We start from the raw sequence: 20,738 nt of genomic DNA, 5'->3' as shown, positions 1-20,738 counted from the left end.
CGCAGCTGTAGAAGTTAATTCATAACCTTTGTGAAGAGGGCTTGTGATCATGGGTTTGCCTCCACATTCAACGGGGCCAGCCTCACCAAGCAGATGTGCCCTATACGGCCTTGTAAAGTAGGAGAAACTTTGACTTCAGATCTGGTCAGAAGATGTTGTGAGTAATTCAAACTTTGAGAGAAACGCTCCTTAAAAATCAGTGAATTCAGTTACAAAACCCTTTGTTTCACTTGAGTGCACTTAGGCACAGAGAGGCTGGTGGCCACGGCTGAAAATTTTGTGACCAGAGGGCTTCCAGGTAGTGTTTGTGGCCTAATCTCTCTGTGCTTGTGCCCTTTCAAAAGGTTATATTTCTATGATTTCTAGAAATAGGCAGCAGCAGAAAGGTACCTCACAGAAATATTTATTTTTCCACAATAATATCTGAAGCAGAATTTCTTGCCATCCCTTAAATTTTTGGAGAGGGCCATTGCAGTGTTCCGTCCCACGACCTCTAGAGCTGCACTGTTTTCTGTCCTTTCCCTGTGGCATATGGGGCTGTGTACTAAGAGCAGCCCATGTTTTAGGCCTTCAGGTGGGTCTGATGCAGTTCCTCCTTCGTTGAATGTCTCTCACATTTGAGCTGCTTTTGAGGGTAAAATCAAAACGAGCAGTCGAATTCTGTGTTCGTGGCTACCACCAGCTAAATATTTCAGCCCATTGTCATCTTCTTGGAGGTGTCTTTTGAGCTCTCACAGCCTTCAGTCACTTCAGAGAGCAGTAGATAGCCTCTCCTGCTAAATTTCTCTTTTTCTTTGCTTCTGAGTGCCAGCTTGCCAGCTAGGCAAGTATTTTAACTGATTCTGATGGTGCCTGAAGCCTGTGCATTTTTTCTCCTCTTGCGCTGGCGTGCTACACTCCCTGCATGCTCCAGGCAAACATTAACGCAGGGTATTTTGCTGCCGTCAGAAGAAGTCATGCAACCTGCCGGTGGCACAGTAAACCCCAGCTGCCCTGTGTGTGCAGGTTGTGCACCCGGTGAATGGCACAGGGCCTGTTCCCAGCCCAGAGGCTGTGAGTTTGAGTGATACAGCTATTAAGTGTGAAGGCATCACCTCTGGCACGTTGGATCTTTGGGCTGCAAAAGTGTTCTGGATAAGCATGACTATGCGCTTGCTCTGTGCTTACATGATCCCTCAGGCAGATACTTTTCGCCTCTGTCAGAGGCAGGGCAATAGATGTTCTTTCGGTTGGACTGGCATAGTTGTCCTTGCATTCTATGCCTGCTGCGCACAGGAAGGCTGGCAAGGGAGAGAAAGTTTCCTTCTCTCTGTCTCTTAAGCACTCTGTTGCTTTGATAAAGAGTATATGTACACATAGCTTTATTTTAGCAAAGTAATAGTTTGGAATTTCTTATAGTTGATTTAGGGTGCAGTTCACCAATTCACTAGATCATCTAGCACAAGTGCAGAGGAACCAGAGGAAACATTGCTCGTTTTGCTCATTGGTAAAGCAACCTATACCTGGTTCTTGCACACGGCATTTACTACAGGCCATGTGGCAGGCACAAGCGGAGCATGATAGCAAACCAACAGAGAAACGGAGGAGTGCTTATGCTTTCAGACTGCTGGACCATACTGTGCTGAGGCTGTGGAGTGACTTGGACAGTCTGAACCCCTGCGTTTCCATTTGGCGCAGTTGGATGGTTTCTGAGCTGAGGTCAGAGTCTGTGTGTTCCTGCAGGGACTGGAAGCATTTGTCCAGTTGCACAGTTGAGGCCCAAATGCGCCAAATGTGAATAGTGAGAGAAGGATGCAGCTGTCTTACTCCACCTTCCTGTAGCTTCCTTCTACGGCAGCAATTCCGCGCAGTGCTGGTGTTGCCTGCGGCAGCTCTGGGCTGACAGTTGTACCCTTGTGGTGCCAAAGGGAGAGGAATTCCTACCCTGTGTTTGCAGTCTTTATGCAGTTGGCTATGACTCACCTGTGTACTTTGAAAAATCTTCACGCCACAACAGACATTCACTATTAATCACAATGACATCGTCTAGCATTTAGGTGCTTAGGTACTCCAGTGATGGTAACTTTTGCAAACTTTTACTTGCTCCCAGCAGCCAGGACAGCATTTTTGCTGTGTGCAAGCTGTGCTTCTACAAACAGGTGTTGTGATTGCATAAAGTATAAAGCTGAGCACTGTTCTCACTGACCACTACCTGTACAAAAAGGATGTTCGTGTGCACTGTTGTGTACACTAGCTGCCTTGGAACAGTGACCTCTTTGCCACTGAACTCCTGTACTTTGTGCACACTAAATTGATTATGTCATTTATTACTTACCTTTTTAAGTGCAAGGCATAGAGCTTCTGAGAGTTGCCCAGTGCCTCTTCCAGCTGTCCTAACTCCCAAGTTTACTTAAATTTTGATTAGATCTTCAGAGTTAGCCTGTCTTTTACCAACTCATTCTATTGCAGTTGACTACTGATAACCTTTCTCCACTGTTATAATCATGAAAATGCATTCAGGACTGTGAGCAGTGCTGTGGAAATTCTTTAATTGAAATGTTTTCTTTCAGTTCAATAATTTGGTCACCAGTTTGTTTTGCTTCAGTGTGAAGTGGGGAAAAAAAAACCAAACTAACCTTAGCTGCAGTGGAGACTTCAGAATTCAGTGTTTATTACTGTTACCTAGTCAAAGAGCTGTCTTAATGTTTAAAACCTTGCTAAGTGAGGGGATTTTGGAAAGGGGAGAATGAAATGGGCTGCACAGAATGGATCCACTGGTATCTAAGGGTGTTGGTATGCTGATGGCATCCTTCATTAAAAAAAAAAGAAAGGCCAGTGAGCCTGCCTCTCTTTTACACAATGGCCCCTTTATACTGCCCTGCCAGTAAATGAGTGTAGATGGAAATTGGACTCATTTAGATTGATAGGGGCTAGCATTTCTTTGGGGAGAGAAGTGCAGCAGGCAGAGGTCCTGCGGTTGGCTGTGTCAGCTTCCATGTACATCTAGGAAAGTATCTTTTCAGTAACATGGGAAACTAAATCCTCCCAGAGAATAGGTGGAACCTAATCTTGGCCTTTAGCTCCTCAATTAACCTTGGCACTGTAACACAGTGGGCTATGGATGAGGGGGGCATATTAGAGTGGTTCTGAAACAGCTTCTTAAATAGGAGATGAAATATCAGTGTTTTGCTGGAATGCTGCTTCCAGCCAACATGGCAGGACTTAAAGAAAAGGTAACAGAAAAGAGCCCCAGTTAATAAGGTCTCTACTGAACCTGCTCTGGACAAGACACTGACTAGGACCAGTTCTCCTAGGTGAGTCATAGCTACAAAAAGAGAGAGGAGAGAGTGCCCTTACCCACACTTTGGGTGTACCTGACTGCGTTGGCTGGTGTGTGTGGGAAGCACAAAAAGTACAGCAAAAAGTATTTTGCTGATGCCAGTAGGAAAAACTCAATGTGTTTAGTGGTAGGTATGAACACAGGTTGTAGCCTGAAATGGTGAATGCTTTTTGTACAGACTGAGGGGTTCATGTGCATTCATGTTTATGTATGCTTACACATTCCTGGTTTGCTGTGTAGCTTGTCAGCTATAGACAGATAATTATCTTCCTAAATGGGATTCAAAATAGTTTTCTGCTTTGTTTAACAGAACTTTATGGTGTTTGAATATTTTTATTTGTCCAGTATAGTCATAGTTTAGTCACTTAAAAACCAAATATGTCAATTTTTCAAATACTTCATGGCTTCACTGCTTGTGATTCACCTTTTGAAATGTGATTGTAGCTCTGACACATTGCTGTTGTTCAATTTCACTAAAAAGAGTTGCTAATCATGCAAAATAGGTCTAAAATTTTAAAGGTGGAAAAATAAGAAAAGTGAATTTTGCATGATTTTGCATGATTCCTGCAGCCGTACTTCCTTTTCTTCAAACCAATGTTTTATAGTTCTCTGTGTAGATTTTTGTTTGTCTTCAGGAGTAGTACAGGTGGTTGGAGAGTCCTTGTACTAGCAGCACCTTGTGAAGAAAATTTCTGAAGAAAATTACATTTTCTTTTTTACTTTCCTGTATACCCTCATCTATGTGTTCCTGCTCTGGCAGAGGGATTAGACTAGATGATCTTTCGAGGCCTCTTCCAATCCCTGGCATTCTGTGTGATTCTGAGCCTGACTGTAAGGAATTCAAGGATAGTTTTGTAAAGAAGTGCAGTGTGTGGCAGTTTGGACGGAACAAATGGCTCTGAACCATGAGTTATGCAAAACTCTTAGCACAGAAGGTGAATGATATTTAAGGGTAATAGGAAATATAGTCATGGGTCAGGACTACACTGAGCAAAGTCTTGGATGCAGACTAGAGAGATCGTAGCCAGAGGGCTGATAGTCCAAGAATAAGACCAGGTGAACCTCTTGCAATTCATTCAGTGAGCTCAATGAGAAATACAGGTAATAATTTGAGAGACAGATGGGATTATGGTGTTTTGGTTTTGGTGGTTTTTTGGTTTTTTTTTTTGAAAGGCAAGATCAAAGCCTGCCTTTGTTGTGGCAGAAGTTGGGCTAAGTGATGAGTGACAGAGAAAAATGAGGGAAGGGTGAAAAAAGAGATAAAGGAAATGAGGATGGGAAAATATTCAGGTCCAAGTGGGAAGACTAGAAGAGGTGAGCAGGTAGGGAGTTTCTTAAACTGTGATGGGGTAAAAGGAAAAGGTGGTAGTATAGTTAAGGAAAACATTGTTGTGTAACTAAGGGAAAGCAAGCCAAAGAAGGCAAAAATCACACCCTTTTCCAATTTTGTACTGGATTGATTATATCCTGGGTAGAAAGAGAAGAGCAGGAATGGTTTAAGACAAAAGCCCGAAGTTGTGGAGAAATTCCTAGGATTGAAGATGCAATAGTAAATTATGATGAGGAGGTGGGACCAACTTCTGCCAGTGGGAAGGAGGACAGAAACAGGGGTGGTGGGATTTCTTGTCTGTCTGGGGGAGATCTCGACCTGGCTTTGAAAGAGTGGCCCCCGATGTCATGAAGGTGAGCAAAAAAATCAGTGGGAAAGTGAATGAAGAAAGGAATGAATTGGTAACCCTATCCGATGAAAGCAAGAGCAGAGGCAGTCAGGAGGGAGAGTTGAGAGCTGCGGAGAGTATCAGCTCTGACAACTCTGATGAAGTAAGAGAAAGGCCAGCAGATGTGTCACAGAACCACAGTGTAAGAGTTTGTCCTCTGTCAGGCCGGTATTGGGAATGCAAGCCTTTACAGGTACCCTGCAAAGGCTGCCATACCCAGTCCAGTCATCATAACTAGGGCCAGGAGCTGCTCTGAGCTCTGTAGCAGCAGAGTGAGAGCTTGGGAAGCTGTTTTTCTTCTCTGTTCTAACTGCTGCCAATCTGAAATCAAGCTCTTGCCGTCAGTGGAACTGTATGGTTGTGAAGCTGGCTTGTTAGTGCAAAATTTGATACCAGAAGGTGTGTATGTTTCAAAATAGTATCACGGGACCAGAGGAAGAAATCTGTGAGATGTCCTATTCCTTAGCTAATAACAATGTCCTGCAGTCACCTGTCTTTTGCAGTGCCTCTCACCGAGTCTGCATAGTCATGAATACCAGCTCACATTTTAAAGAAAACAAAATGAAAAAGAAAAAATGGAAGTATTTAAACTTCAGCTTGGGATGAACCAAGGCCAGACCAGTGAGACTGAAAATAAGACAGCCAAGGCCAAGATATGTGCTGCTGGTGCCATGGCCACTGCAGGATCAAAAAGGCAGGAAGATGAGAAAGGTTATTTTGCAGAGGTCTGTACAGTGGCACTCAGCCTGGCCCTTAGCCAGGACACCTCTGTTGGCAAGGGTTTACTTGGCCTGACCTGTGCTTTTCACATGCAGTCACAAGATTGAATGTGAACACATCAAAGAATACAGTAACAAATGCAAGCAGCAGGCAGACTATGGATATTTCAAGGAATATTCTTTTGCGCATTGCATGTGCAACAAGTGCAATTAAAATTGTGAATGCAGAAAAGAAGAGGCCTCTCCCACCCGCCACATGCAAGTAATTGTGTACACAGAAGCAGCTGATTAGAACTGTGGATCAGCTCTGTTAAATCAGAAGGATGGCTGGCTGTGTCTCGGAGGTGTGTGCTGCAGGGTTCAGCCAGCAGTGAGAGCAAACCTTTTTGCCCTGGCCTGGCTACTGCATCCTGTTGCTTTTTCAGCAGCAGAAGCACCACTGTTGGAAACGGGACCTACTAGTCAGGGTAGAGTAAGCACTGTAATAGGCTCCACAGATATTACATTTGTAAGGTGCATGGAATACGAGAATTTTGCCCTTGGCCTGTAAATTACAGGCTTATGCATAGGATTGTATGCAACTGATTTTTTAAAAAATCATTACAGGTCCTCTCAGATGTTAGGTGGCTCTCGTAGTTATAGCCAAGACTGTAAACTTTTTTTACAGAGGAATGTTCCTCTGCATTTTATTCTGCCTTGGTTTCGTAGGTCTGTGGAAGTGCCATAGGACTGAACACAACTACATAACCAAAAGTGGGAAGGTTTGTAACTCTTTGAAATGTAAAAGGAAAAAGATGCTAATAATGCTCTTCCGATTTGAATATATTTTTTCTGTTTTTATCAGAAAGAATTAATTCCTTGGATATGGCATTTAGGTATTGTCCAATTCATGGTACCAAAACACCTTATTGTTCATTACCAGTATCTTAAGGAACAGACAGTGGTAGAGTGAAAATGTAAACGGAAAATTAACGTTATGAATGATTCTTCTCTTTCTGTATAGCACCATGTAATTCCTGATGTAAAGCTGTCCATAAGCAGATTCTTGCTAAACTTACTCTGTGGGCATACTGCAGTTTTGGACTAACAGTGAAGATGCATTGATTTCTGGCTTTGTTGTAGTGTAAGTTTGCACATTGTCCTTCAGGTACAGTCTGCCACTGTAATCCACAGCTTGTGTCTTTCTGTCTTACTTGGGTGTCCTTATCAATGGCTAGCTCGCTTGTTTCTTACCTATGATCTTTTGATCTTTTTTGAATGTTTTTTCGCTACCATACCAAAATGAAATATCCATGGTAAGTGGAACTGTTTTATTGTTTAAGGCAAAAGAGATAATCTTTCGAGTGTGATTTTGCAGTAGAGAATTTTTAATCACCTATACACTTTGTATAAGATAATGTTTAGCATTTTATTTTATGAGATTAATTCAGTAATCATTAAGTATAGAAGCAGCACTGGTTTTGTACCTCAATTTAATTCTAGTACTAGTAATTCTCACCTTTGTCAATGTTACCATATTGTCCTTGAAAAGGAGGTTATTTCTAAGGAAGAATTCTAATCTCTAGACAGTGGAAATACTGGTAATTAAATAGGCAATTAGAGGGAAACTAGTGACATGGATATTTTGAAAATGGCCAGCTTCTTACATATGTAAACTCAGTGACTTTGAGAGCACTGAGCATTCCTCTGTGCAAATACAGCCTATAGATTTCTGCAAATGCACTGCTGTGTGGCAGTGGGAACAGAAGTTGTTGCATTTATTCCTTCCTGTGCTGGATGGTAAACAGAAAAATATTTTCATATTTGTACCTTGTTGGTATGCCTTTTTTTGTTGAGCTGCATGTCTCTGAGGTGAAATGTCTACAGTCAATGTTCATTTGGGTGTTTGATGGTTTTCTTCAAGTGCTCTTGGTTTGATCATATTTTTAAAAAATCTTGACTTAATAGTTTTCCAATATTTTAACATAGTTGATTTGTTTAATAAAGGCATTTTGAAATCAGAAAAGCAGTTTTATAACCTAAATTACGACTTCTCTGTAATAAACTAATAGTTAGAGAATGATTTGCAGTAGGAGTGCTAGTTGAGCCAAGACCAAAGGAGGAGGCTCTCTTTGTGTTGCAGTAAGTAGCACAGTAGCTGGACCTACCCAAAGAAAAGCTATTTGGAACAATTTATAGGAAGAGAGACTTTAGAAGAAAAAACTGAAGAATGTACTGAAGAGGGAAAAGTCACTAAGAAGGAGGATGTAGTGTAATGTAAGATAAAAGTGGAGAAAATTATCATACACCTTCCTATGAATCATCTAATATTTAGCTTTCTCCTCCCCATTTACGCTTCTATATTGCTTTAGTCCTATCAATACAAAACAGCAGTTGTTTGGATTTTGCCTGCCATACAAATTATAACTTTTCACATAATTTTATTTAATTTAATTTGATGAAGAGCTTTTTTTTTTTTTTAAAAAAAAAAAAAGGCCTTCTCCTTTTTCAGGGCCAAATAGGTAGTCCTGATAGAAAGTATGCCCAAAGACTTTTCAGTCCTAAGAAGGATCTGAAGACTGGAAAATCATATTCTGCATCAGTGGGTACTAATGAAAGCCTAGGTAGTGTCACAGGCATTCAACAGTATCTTTTAGGTTCTCACAGTAATAAACATAATATGTGTCAACACACACATATATATATTTAGAAATATATGTAACATATGTTGTTATGTATTACATAGTCTAAAGTGCACAAAAAATTATGCCTTTGTGTTGTTGACTAGAAGTACTTCATGTTGTCTTGAATTGATTTGCAGTTTCTTTTCATGAGTAGTTTGTAAATGTGCTGGTTTTGAGGAAACCTGAAGAAAGATCCACTTGGATATGTAAAAAGCTGAAGTGAGGAACGTGCTGTGGAAGTTCATTAATGATTCAGGATGGTTGGTTTCAGTTTCCCTCCTTCCTTTCACAAGGCAAAATCTGATCAATACTTTTCTTTCAAGGTCACAAGTGCTACTTGGTCCCTGTCCTTCTCACAACCCTTCCCCAACCATATGAGCGCTTTGGAGGATTTAATTATTAGTTTAATCAAGCTTGTCATCAATTACTCTTAGCATAGTCAGGCTCGGACAGAAAGCCATATTGTTACAGGGTTGCTGTGCTTGTGAGTGGCTTCGTGTCATTCGTGAAAGGGGCCTTTCCCCTCCCTTCCTATCCCTAGTAATTCTTTGGTTGCATTATGGATAGGAAAGCTGTGAAACAGTGGTATAGCGTATCTCAGATATTCGATTTTGCAGTTTTTGTGAAATAGAATTGAGTCTGAGAAAATTAATTTTCGGTCTTTGTGAGGGAAGGGGTGTTTCCACAGCATGGCTGATGATTCTTACTGTGTTTTGACAAATTTGTTTTCCATAACTGTAAGTGAAAGGTATATTTTTAAAAAATAGTAATAGTTTTTAATGTACTTTTTTTTACATATTTTGGTACTTCCCCTCCCCCTCGGCTTTATTTAAAATTTTGTTCAGTGTAGACTAAGTAAACTTGTTACATACTCAATAACTAACCTCACTTCCTGAAGTTATATTGTAAATTCTAAAGGGAGTACGAGATTCTGTATTTTAATTGCAGGAAAGGAAAGAATGTTCCTCTAATGAGAGTGGAAACCTTTGTCCTTGTAAAATAGCTTTCCTGTTTTGAGAAATATCATGAGCAGTCACTCACAAATACAGAAGAATATCTTAATATATTCATATCTTCTGTTTGGAATCCTGGTAAAGTACTCTCTCAGCCAAGCCTTTTCTTTCTAAACAGGCTGCTAAAATACAGGTTTGATGCTTTATCAAGAGGCAAGCAAGGCTGTGTATCCTTACCTACATGCTTGAGTTTTCACGTAGACATCATTGTGCTGAACAGGGTCTGTGTTTTGAAATTTAAATTCTGTATCTCAAAAGTTATATTTGAGATCTATTAACTTAAGTAGAATGAGCTGGATGTATTCGTAGGAACTGAATTAGTCTGGTATAATTTTTATGTTGGCTGAAAAATAACAAATAAAATTTAGGGCATCATCTCTGCCTTCTGCTTTTTAGGAAAATCTGGACAGGATAAAGGCCTGAAGTCATGATAGAACCTAGAGTTATCATAATAATTTAAGGAGCCAGCTCCTGGAAGTCAGCTTTATTGTAGAATATTATGAACACAGTTAATCATGCTTTTGGAACAGAATGGATCCAAATTTGCTGTGGGTTGTAATCCTTAATCAAAGAATGTCCACAGTTCACTTTGCTTATTCTACTGACATCATATTTAGTATGGCTCAAATCCATTTCATATATAATCTATCTATTTTATGCTGTTCATAAAATGCTAGTAATAGAAAATCTATTTCTATTGGTTTGTTTGGTTTGGTTTGGTTTTGTGTGTGTGAGACTAGTACCTTAATGTTAAACCGTGTTTTTCCAAGGAAAAAGCTGTTTGATTTTTGTGAAATAAGTTGGAGGGAATTTCTATACACATATGTAAATGTGCAGCTACACAAATTTTAAAGCAGTATAATTTAAGTAGATTATTTAAGTTGAGCCCTGCCATTTGGCTGGGCTTTGCTTTTATATGTTTTTTCTTTTTAAACATTTGTCCCTACATTGAATTCATAACGTGTGTCCAGATCTGCTGACCACAGATCCGCTGCTTTTGCATGCAAAGTTCATTTTTTCATGTTGCAAAGAATACTTAGCACTGATACCTGAAAACTCAGGACAGCGAGTCTTGAATTTGCCAATCTTTTGTTTATGTTCATTGTGATGCCTCATGCTGACCTACCTTGGACTAGAATAGGAGGAGATGTGGAAACCTGTTTTACTATATCAGTGCCTCCTGCCTTACAGGAAGCAGGGAAGGAACAGCAGCGCCTCTGGCACAACAGAGGGTAACTTGCAAAAGCTTTAGGCAGTGCAGGTTGCCTACAGGTTGATGTCAGTACTGGGAGTAAGGAGTAGTAGGACCAGGTGCTGAACAAGCTATTTTGATGTTAGGTCTTCTGAGGATTCTTTAGTGCAGTGAATTTCTGTCTTGCCTGTTAATGAATCAGGCTTTTGACTGTATATGATCCCCAACAAAAGCAAAAGCCCTGGACAAAAACCATAAAACCTGAGCAAAAGAGTGCTCCATGCAGTATGATTAAGCAATGACCCTTGACTTCTGTGGGGGCTGTCTGTACATTAACATCGTCTTTGCAGCGAAGGAATATAGACCAAGAAGAATTTCACCAGTAACTGAAGAATACCTCTTCACTGCTTATCATAAAGCATGATATTACAATTTTTCATAAATATTTTTAAGCACTGTGTATTTCGTTGTCTCTAAAACACATTTACAAGCTGTGTCTGGTAGGGTCCAGTCCAAAAAATATCAATTAATAGTGACAGCCCTCTTCATGGTATTGTTAATTGTGAGAAATGTGAACTGGGAACAGTCTAGAAGTATCACAATGGGTGTTCTCTCTCCTGCAGAGTAGAACAGAAAATAAAGCAACTGGTGAAGAAATATAAATATATAAAAAAGAGTACATTTGGCAATTGCAAACCAAACCCTTGACAATTGCATTAATGGTAATGCATTCCATTCCAGTTCATGGTGAAGTAAAAGGAGTTGGTCTGGTAGATCAAATATGGCTTTCATTGCAAGACTGCGACAGTGAAGGTGAGATGATAAAGCTATTCAGACTCCTAACCTATAAAGAGCAAAGACTGTATTTTTTTAAATATATCCGGTGAATTTATGGAATTATTTACTCTTAGAAAAGACATCAAGATAAAGTATTACATTTGTTTTCAGTTATATTGCTGGGTTGTATCTATCCTATTACATGTATCTATCCTATTATGTATACGTATGTGTACATGTACACATATATTTCTGTTGAAAAAATACATATGCAGTCAAAATTGTGAATAATTAATTATGCATGTTAGGTTCCCTTATGAATCTGAGAAATTCTTTTTGTGTAAATGTCAGGGCTTTGAACAGGGCTTGAAAGGGATTTTATTCTATTGAAATATTTCATAAATTGGGAAGGACTAAATAGCAGTATGAGAATGTAACTTGCTGTCTTGTTTTGCTCATAACAAATACATTGTGAAGCAATTGGTAAGAATCTGTTTGGTGTAAGCAAAGTCAGCTGTATATCTAGGGAAAAGTCCCAAATACTATGTTTAGAGTAGTTTTCTTTGGATGAGTGTAGGGTGTTGTTGGTGGTTTTTTGGTTTTTGGGGGGTTTTTTGTGGTGTTTGCGTGTGTGTGTTTTGGTTTTTGGTTTTTTTGTGGGTTTTTTTGTGTGTGTGTGTGTGTTTTTAAATTTGCTAACATGTTTTCAATCATCATCTTTATTTCCAGTCCAGACGAGTAAAATCACAAGAGCCCTCAAGTACCTGTTAATACATTTTTCAGACAGAATGTCAAAAATTGCTTTCTTTTCCATCAATATTGATTCATGGCACCGAGCTTAAATAATTAGAATTGGCCAAGTACCAGGTTTTTGTGTTCTACATTAACAAAGTTGGTACAATTATTTTGAAAATTATTTAATCAGTTGCAATACTAACATGCATTTCACATAACTAACTCACTTCTTGCATTGTGCTTCAAGTAGTCAGAAATAACTCGGTTTTGTGTTATCTGTTAAGTGGTCTCCCTGGAGAGTAGTCACAGTGTGTGCTTTGCATGTACTGTATAATTTTGCTCAGTTCTGGGACAGAGCACAGCAGTGTTTGAGGCTACCCATATACCGTCAAAGCAAATGGGGCTACGTTTTCTCCTCTGTTGGGAAAGGCATGGATCCTGTCTGTACGTTTAAAGCTCTTCTCCCTCATCTCTCAAATAGGGTGGCCTCATACATACTGTGTATTGCAAATAATTCCTAACCCATGCTCTCATTTAAACCATACTGGGACATTGTCTGGGAGAGTGCTGTTTATCTTCTATCGATTACATAATTGTGGATAAAAAAGAAGACACACCCTTGCTCAAGCCTAAGCTCTGGCCTTTTTTATTTACTGACACAAATGTGCTTCAAGCCTGTCTTTGAAGTCTTTAGCTTAGTAGATGGGCCTGTAAGCAACTCGTCCTGCACATCCCATTTATGTTCAAGAGTTTTTGGCTTGCCAGCTATTGTTTGGGTCTTCTTGTGTGCCTGTTCCACATCTGAATTATTCTGATAGTGGTGGAGTCATTCAAGCTCTAGTTTGCAGCAGCCCTGTTCCAAGTATGTCTGAGTTTATTTTCTGGGAAGAAGCTGGGGAGGTGGGGATGAAATGGGAACCTCTTCTTATGAAAGGGAGGTGGGCGTAAGCCCTATTGCTGATACTTTCTGCAGTGGCAATAGCACAAGTGGAGAGCACCGCCTTGGCCAAGCCTGACACCATCATGGCCAAAGCATTGCCAGTTCCAGGGACTCCTGACCTGCAATTATTGCAGGCCATGATGCGTTCAGTTTCTGGAGCCCCAAGGCAGGGAGTCATTCTGTTTTCTTGACCAAAGAAGAGACAGGCATATTGGTTTGGCTATTTATTTATTGAAAAGGCAAGGGGATTTGACTATGAAGACTGAGGACTCTGAATTTCTTAAACAGTGCCTTTAGGGGAAATTGTCACCAAGTAAAGCATCAATATCTCTTCTTTCAGAAGAAATATCTCTTATTTCAACTGCATTTCAAGCATTTTGTTAACCTCAGTATGTCTACAAGACCATTTTTTTCTGTAGAAATAGGGAATTTCAGAAGACGCACCTCAGCAATTCTATAGAAATAACTGAGCAATAGCACCATTCCTTTCCTGGTTCTATCCTTACAAAGTTATATGATGGTAATGCATTTTGAGTGGTTGGGTAAAAGGACAGGAATTGTGCCACATGCACAGAGAGGGAAAGGGTATTTCTATTGGTGTTCACACAGGTTGGAAAGTTACATTCCTAATGCATCAGTGGCAGTAGACAAATAGGATTCAAATAGGATATACAGCATAGTGCGTGCCAGACGTGGATGAGAAACCCAGCAGCTTCAGTTGAAGGAACACAGTTTCAAATAAGAGTCATATTCACTTGCTTGCTAATAGTCTCCCCTGTCAGTTATGGCAATAAGCAACTAAACATGGTATCCATTACAGATCATTACACCCATTACTCACGTCTAATATATTTCATGTTAATTAACTTTATAATTACATGGTATCATCTAGTAAAATTGTTTACTTTCTCCTGTAGAGTTACTGAGTCTTCAGATGGGGCTTTTTGGCTGATTTTAGGTGTAGTTAGCCTTTTAAATGTAGTATATGCTTTGTTCTGTCAAAAAGGTGCACTAACACGTAACATTCAGAAATACAGAGAGCGTGAGCTTCCCTTTCTTTGAAGACCATTTTCTTTCTCCATTCCTTGGTGTATCCTGTGTATAGCATTCCTTTGAATGGTGATCCTTTTTGTGCCCATGTAAAATTGAGAACAGAGTGAACCAAACTGAGGCCAGAATGGAGTAAGTGCACACTTTGGCTCCAAGCAGCTGTGATTCAGAAGACCCCGACTACTTCATTTAGTATTGTGTTGTGCAGTATTTTTCCTTAAGAATATTTTTCATCTTCTGTGTTTGAGAGGAATCACAGGGACATTCGCAGCCAAGCAGTGTCTCTGGTGTAATTCTAACTTATTGCAGTAACTGGGGAAAAAGTCCCTGGAATCCTGGAAGAGGTACAGGACCTGAATGTATGTACTTCAACCTGCCTACAAGATGTGTACCAGACTTTGAGATGGCTTTTCAAGAGCGTAAATCTAGACTGTGATGTTCATGAGGAAACATCTTATGCCTCATTCTTCTCTTCCCACCAAAGACCATGTGTTGCTGTGGTGGAGAACTGGTGTAGATAAGGTTCAGTGGAAGGCAACTGAAAGATTGTCTCTTTCCTGTGCTGTGACATTAGGACTTGTGATAAGAGATAACTAGCAGCGTTTTGGGAGTATTTTAGTTTTTTTCCCTATGGGACCTATGTCTTAATATTCCTACCAGGAGAATTTGTGGGGTGAAATACTTTAACTAAGACTGTATCAAAGTGGGGTGGTGATCTCTGGCCCAGAGACCTTAAAGTCTGCACAGGATGGAGGAAGAAAAGGTGCACAGAAATGATGTAGCAGTGTTCACGGAGCAAAACAGTAACTGGGCTAGCTGGGATTTGCCTCTTGGTTGCTTGCTGTCACTCGATTGTCCTGATCATTGACCACACACAGATCAGGTTTTTTGAAGGAAGATCATTATTTGCCACATGGAAGTGCTTGAATAGCAGTGACTAAAGGAAGGCAGTTGAGATTAATGAAGGGAAAAAAAAAAAAAAAGAATTGTTTTACTAGAGACACTCAGTGATTAGGGTATACATCTTGTGAGAAGTATCCAGACTTCAAAAATTCAAGGTAAAATGTCATAGAAGGGAAGCTGGAGAATTGCTTAATAGCAACTATAAGGCTGTAATGATCAAAGGAGTTAATATTGTTGTAAGGCAACAGTAAGCAAATAATGCCATTATAAATGAATATATAGGATATAGTTCCATAATTTCTACTGTACTAGAATGAGCAACATTATTTCCCTAATTTGTATATAAAAACTGGCTTGCCACTTCTTGTCAAACGGCCATACATTGAAAATGTGGAATGTCTATTGATGCTTGGAATTATGCAAGCCTATGTGATGGAGTTGGCTTCAATATTCAGGTAGAGACACAATGGTTTGGAAGTTGACAGGGATTCTCTTTTTCAAAGGGGTAAGACATAATTATGCTGTGTCCTTTATGTGCTCTGATCTTCTTTCTTTTGGCTGTAAACTGACAGTTGTCAGACGTCTGTGTAGTAGCATTTCTATATTGAACATGCATACCCATGAGTGTATTAAATTCAAATGCTAGGCATGTCATAAGATAAACAGCCTTTTTTCTTAACCGCTTTGACTTTTCAAGTACTTGCAGAAAGCTTTGAGAGAGTGTTCTTTGATATATTGATTAATCTCTCAGGCATACAGTGTTTCATGTAAATGAAGCGTAGAATAACCTGCAGATGTCCATGTTTTTAAATGTGCATGCAGATAGTAATTAATACTCCCTTTCCTATGAATTTGGTTTCTATTAATGTGCATTTTCTGTGGTTCTATGAGGAGCTGCTGTTACTGCAGAGATCTGTTTCTGAGTCTGAACAGTTGCTTATTCACACTGTCTCATTTTCACTTTAACCTGTCCTGAATTAGAAGCTTTGCAAAATATATGCACTGACTAGCTCTGAACACTGGTGCTTTGAGCTTCAGCTTTTAGTGTCCTTGACTCTCACGAATCAATAGCAAGCAAAACAACTACAGCATCAGCAGCAGTACGGTAAAAGGAAACGTCTGTTGGATCTTGTGCTGGAAGACATTGCTAGTAATGACTCTCCTTGAGAAAGATGCAATATTTTCTCCTTAAGAGTGCTGAGCACAAATGTTCCATTTGCTGCTGCCTGCTTGGAAAATTAGTGCATTTTCCAGTGTATCATACCGGGAAATAAAATGAAACTTCCAAATCTGGCTAAGGAAAAACAGATGAAAATATTAAATGATCATTGTTAGCAATGTAGAGGACTGTTAGCCCAAAATATTTTTGGGCTCTAAAATGCTGAGGAGACAAGTTTTACTATCTCTTGGTTCTAACTCATTTCACACTGGGAGCAGTTTTATAGGCTTCTGTACTAAAGTACACATAATTCTGTTTGACCCCCTTTCTCTTTTTATGAACTTGTAGATCAATGAAACAAACCATTAAATAGATTGAATGCTGCCTGCAACACTAATGTTAATGGGTCCAACGTTATTAAGCCCATTTGGACATCTCATACAGGTGATAGCATTCAGAAAATGACAAACTATGTCTGTGGAGCATAAATTTAAACATGAGAGGAAAAGCCAGTGATAGTGGAAAAGAAATTGTTCTAAGATATTGCAGTATTTTTAATAATTTTAAAGGTGAGTAAAAACTCTTTACGTTTTGGGTTACTATAAATAGTCCTGAGATTAATATGATACTGTGTTATGTACTGCCTTCCTGTTGTTGTAGGCAACTGGAGCACGTAAGAGAGTAGAGACTCTATCTTGATGTACAACTTAATGGGATAGACTGTTAAATTTCTTCTGGTCCTAGTTTTTCTAATTACTAAGAAAATTTAGTTATCGGAAAATCTTATCTGGGAGGAGAGATTAACATGAAATTCAGATCTAGAATTTTCTGGGAATTTCTGGCCTGTAATAGTTAAGAGTGTGTCCAAGTCTGTGTGGTTTTAGGTCTTTGGTTTTCATGTGTTTGTCTTCTATCCATGCTTTTATCTTTAGGTAAAAACGTAATATTTACATATGTCATTAGAGGTCTTAATGACATGAATGAAAATTACTGTCTTAGTGCCTCGAGGTAAAAGTGATGTTTAGAAATAAAAAAAAAGTTGTATTAAATGTTTATGTTAGTGTGCTGTGAAACACAAGGCAGTATTAAGCCTGGTGCATGTGAAATCTGCAAAATCCTAAGAAAAAGTGTGGATTTCTTCAAACAGCTTTATCTTCTGCTGTTGTGTAGGCATTGCTCTAATGAAGCAAGATATTATTCTTCTTTGTGCAATAAACATGCTCCAGAAACCTATCCAGGAGCCTCTCCTTGCTTTCCAGTAATAATGAGGTGACATTTTGTCCCCATTTTGCCACAGCATTAGCCAGCACTGCTCTTTGAAGTAGTGGCTCAGATCCAAGAAGCAAATAAAACTATGAATGAATTGTTTCATTTAATTTTCTACTTGAAATGAGAATCTGACAAATTTGATAAGAGCACCCTTTTAGGTAATGCAACTACATCATCTTTATGCTTTTTCCCCTTCCACTCAGCAATTTGAGCTTTCTCCATATAAATCACCGTTTATTTAAAAAGACCAGAGATACATGTCCTGATGTGTTCGATTTCCTCCAAGCTGGAAAAAGCAAAAATGCTTTTTTTTTTTTTGTTTTAAAATACTCTGTTTGGATCAAGGCCCCACGTAACATTCTGCTTGTGATAAACCATATGTACTTGGTGAAGAGAGAAAGTGTAACGAGACTTACCGTAGAAACTTTGAGTTCCTCAACCCTTCTTTTGCATGTGCTTTCTCTTGAATGCTTGGGTTTACATACATGATTTCCAAATTTATGCAGGGACATATTTGGAGAGTGGGATGTGAGTATGTGAAACATAGTTTTGAATTTAGTTAAGTCATCATTACAGGAAACTTTCATTTATTCTGGCAGAGTTTAGGTTAAGTTTGTAATGACCAAGAAAGTTTGCCTGTAGACCTCCAATTTATGTACAACTCATCGGAATATATTATTTCAAATCCTGTTGGAGTAAAAAGGATTTCAGACAACTAAAATTTATGACCTCACTTTGTGAAAAAAGTTCAGAAGACAACCATGTCATAACATTTTCCTTCTTGAATGACTGAGGCAGAGGCTTGTAGGGAACAATGCCAGTGAGAAGGGGTGTGATCAAGATTGTTTGGGACAGGTAGAAATTGAGGCCATGGATGTGTGACTACTCCCATAACAGTGATGTTCCCAGATATCACAGTACATTAGATGTTTTTATACCGTTAACTGCTCAATTGTATGTTGTGTGCTGGTTAAAGGAGGAGAAAAATTGACTTCTTTACATATAAAAAGGATCGTGTTTATAAAAGGCTGTTATTTCAGAATGAGTTCACTATGTATATACATATGGCTTTTTTGCTATTACACTTTTTTATGCTTTCTTCTCTAATGAATAGAAAAGCTGAAAACAATTGGTCTTAAAGGCATTTTATCCAGCTACCGATGAGAGTAACCTCTTAGAAAGTTGTGTATCATCCAGCATCTGAGATACAGATCTGCAAAGCTCGTGAGATAGTTAGCTGTGGTACTTCCAGAAAGCTAGTTGTAGGATTAAAAAAAATCCTCAGTGTTGGCTCAACTGGATCCATATTATTAACATAATTCGAACTACACTTCCTGTAGCACCATTCTCTTTGGGAGAGAAAGTTACACTTAAATTTCATGTCCCCAAAATAGTGTATTACAAAATCATTATAGTGTTTTAAGAATAATAATGAATACAGTGCTCTCTTCAAAACTCTCTGAATGAAGAACCGATATTGGAAATAAAGTATCAGCAGGTTACATTTTAAACTACTTATTATTTTCTTTATTGTCTTGAACACATTTGCATCTGAGAGAGACAGATACATGATGTTCCCTTAAAGGATGAATGAAGTTCTGTCATTCCTTGTACAGGGAAGATTGATAGCTTTTTTTTTCTCTCTTCCACTTTTATTTTGAGTTTTTTATTTTTATTCTCCAGCGTACTTTCCTCTGCAAGTCTGAGTGGCAGCTTATATAACTGCATTTTTTTTAACTAATATTAAACTCAGAATCCAGTGCCCTGGCAGCAACACAAGCCAAAATCAAACTTTGCCTCAACCTGCCTAACTGACTCGTTTTGAACTCTGAGAAGCCAGATGAGAAGTTGGCAGTTAGGACATGAGAAATCATCCTCTATATACCCACTGCCTGTAATATTTTGCCTCTATTAGCTCAATGACTCCAAATAGTCAAAGAGCTAGTGTACAAATTAAGTCCAGATTGCCCGCTGCTTAATGGGTTTGTAGCTTTTTCTACCTTCCCTGGAAGCATTTTTTTAGAGCACTTCTGTTCAGTTTCTGCATCTTTATATTTCAGTCCTTTTTCCTTCCTCCATTTTCCCTTTGTCCTGTCAGAGTCTTCCTATCCCCTACCACCCATCATCCCGCATTCCTCTGTAGTTTTTCTGTGTCCTTTTCTACAAACTTTACCTTTTTGCTTTCTAAGTTCCAATTAATAAAGTCAATAGAGTATTCCTTTTTACCTTTTACTTTACTTTTTTTTTCCCTTTGGACTCCCTTCTATTAACCATTGTTGCCTTCAAAAGATGCATTTATTTTGATTAATTCTTGTGCCTTCAATAGCACTTGCAGGACTCCCTTGTTGCCTTCTTGACTCCTGTAGACTGCTCAGGTCCTAGGTCTGAGTTTTCTTCCATACTGGTTGTTTTAGACATCACTGTCGACTACTCGGGTTGCTGATACACCTGCAGATGAAACTAAGAATATGAACAGATCTATTAATATTGTCTACCTGTGTTTTGCATAGTACTGTACACTTATTAGTAGTTCATCAATTAACAACATCTCAAATGAAAATTCAGAGGTGACTTTAAACATAGCAGTGTGATTCACTGTAATTGCAGCAGACAGGGTAAGGAACAAACTAAAAGGCCTGAATGCTCTCACTTGCAATGATTTGCTTTAGTGTTAAAAGTGTGGTATAGATGTGTATTTTGATGTAAATACATATTTCTGTCCTTTGATTTAGTGTTCAAGAACATATGTAATCTCTACAGATTTAAGAAAACAAAAGGAGGGGTTGGAATGGCCTAGGAAATTTCAAGGGAAGGTCGTGACCATTCAGTATGCTTCAATTCTAGACTACCAAAACCCTGATTATACTTTTCTTTTTCCATCTAACTTGTAACTTCCAAACATCCTTCAGAAAGTTACTCATGAAATAATGATTAGCTACAGTGACTCAGTAAAAATACCGCAGGAAGGCCTGGAAAAGCCTACCACCTTTGTAATGTGCAGAAATGGATCCTCAGTCTTCCTCAAACTTGTTAGATGGAGTTTGCAACATGCAGATACGGTAATGAAGGTCTACATTTTATAGCTGTGCATTTTTCTTGACATTATAGTAGGCTCTTAGGGCTGTGATGGTAATACACTGCATGATGAACTGAATTTTCAATGATACAGTTTTGGTTTTGAGTGCTCTCATTGAGAATTTCATGGTATGGCAAAAGTATATTAATTCACTTTTAAGTTGTTTTATCTATGTGAGATGAGGCAGTAGAAGTAGCAAGGATGT

General features: G+C 38.9%; 1 protein-coding gene across 7 annotated transcripts in view; it reads left to right on the top strand.

Annotated features, from left to right (window-relative positions):
- Positions 1-20,738, top strand: part of NTRK2 (neurotrophic receptor tyrosine kinase 2) — a 201,300-nt gene that overhangs the window by 68,546 nt on the left and 112,016 nt on the right. For 2 of the 7 annotated variants that reach the window (XM_065655720.1, XM_065655721.1), the window contains exon 12: positions 11,366-11,437. The exons of the other annotated variants lie outside the window; for them this stretch is intronic. In XM_065655720.1, coding sequence (XP_065511792.1) covers positions 11,366-11,437 — 72 coding nt within the window. The remainder of the gene's footprint in view (positions 1-11,365; positions 11,438-20,738) is intronic. 7 annotated transcript variants of the gene reach the window in all.

The sequence above is a fragment of the Caloenas nicobarica genome, chromosome Z (genome assembly GCF_036013445.1).
Source record: "Caloenas nicobarica isolate bCalNic1 chromosome Z, bCalNic1.hap1, whole genome shotgun sequence".
Classification (NCBI taxonomy): domain Eukaryota; kingdom Metazoa; phylum Chordata; class Aves; order Columbiformes; family Columbidae; genus Caloenas; species Caloenas nicobarica.
Note: the sequence above shows the minus strand (reverse complement) of the source record. Positions and strands in the feature narration are given on the sequence as shown.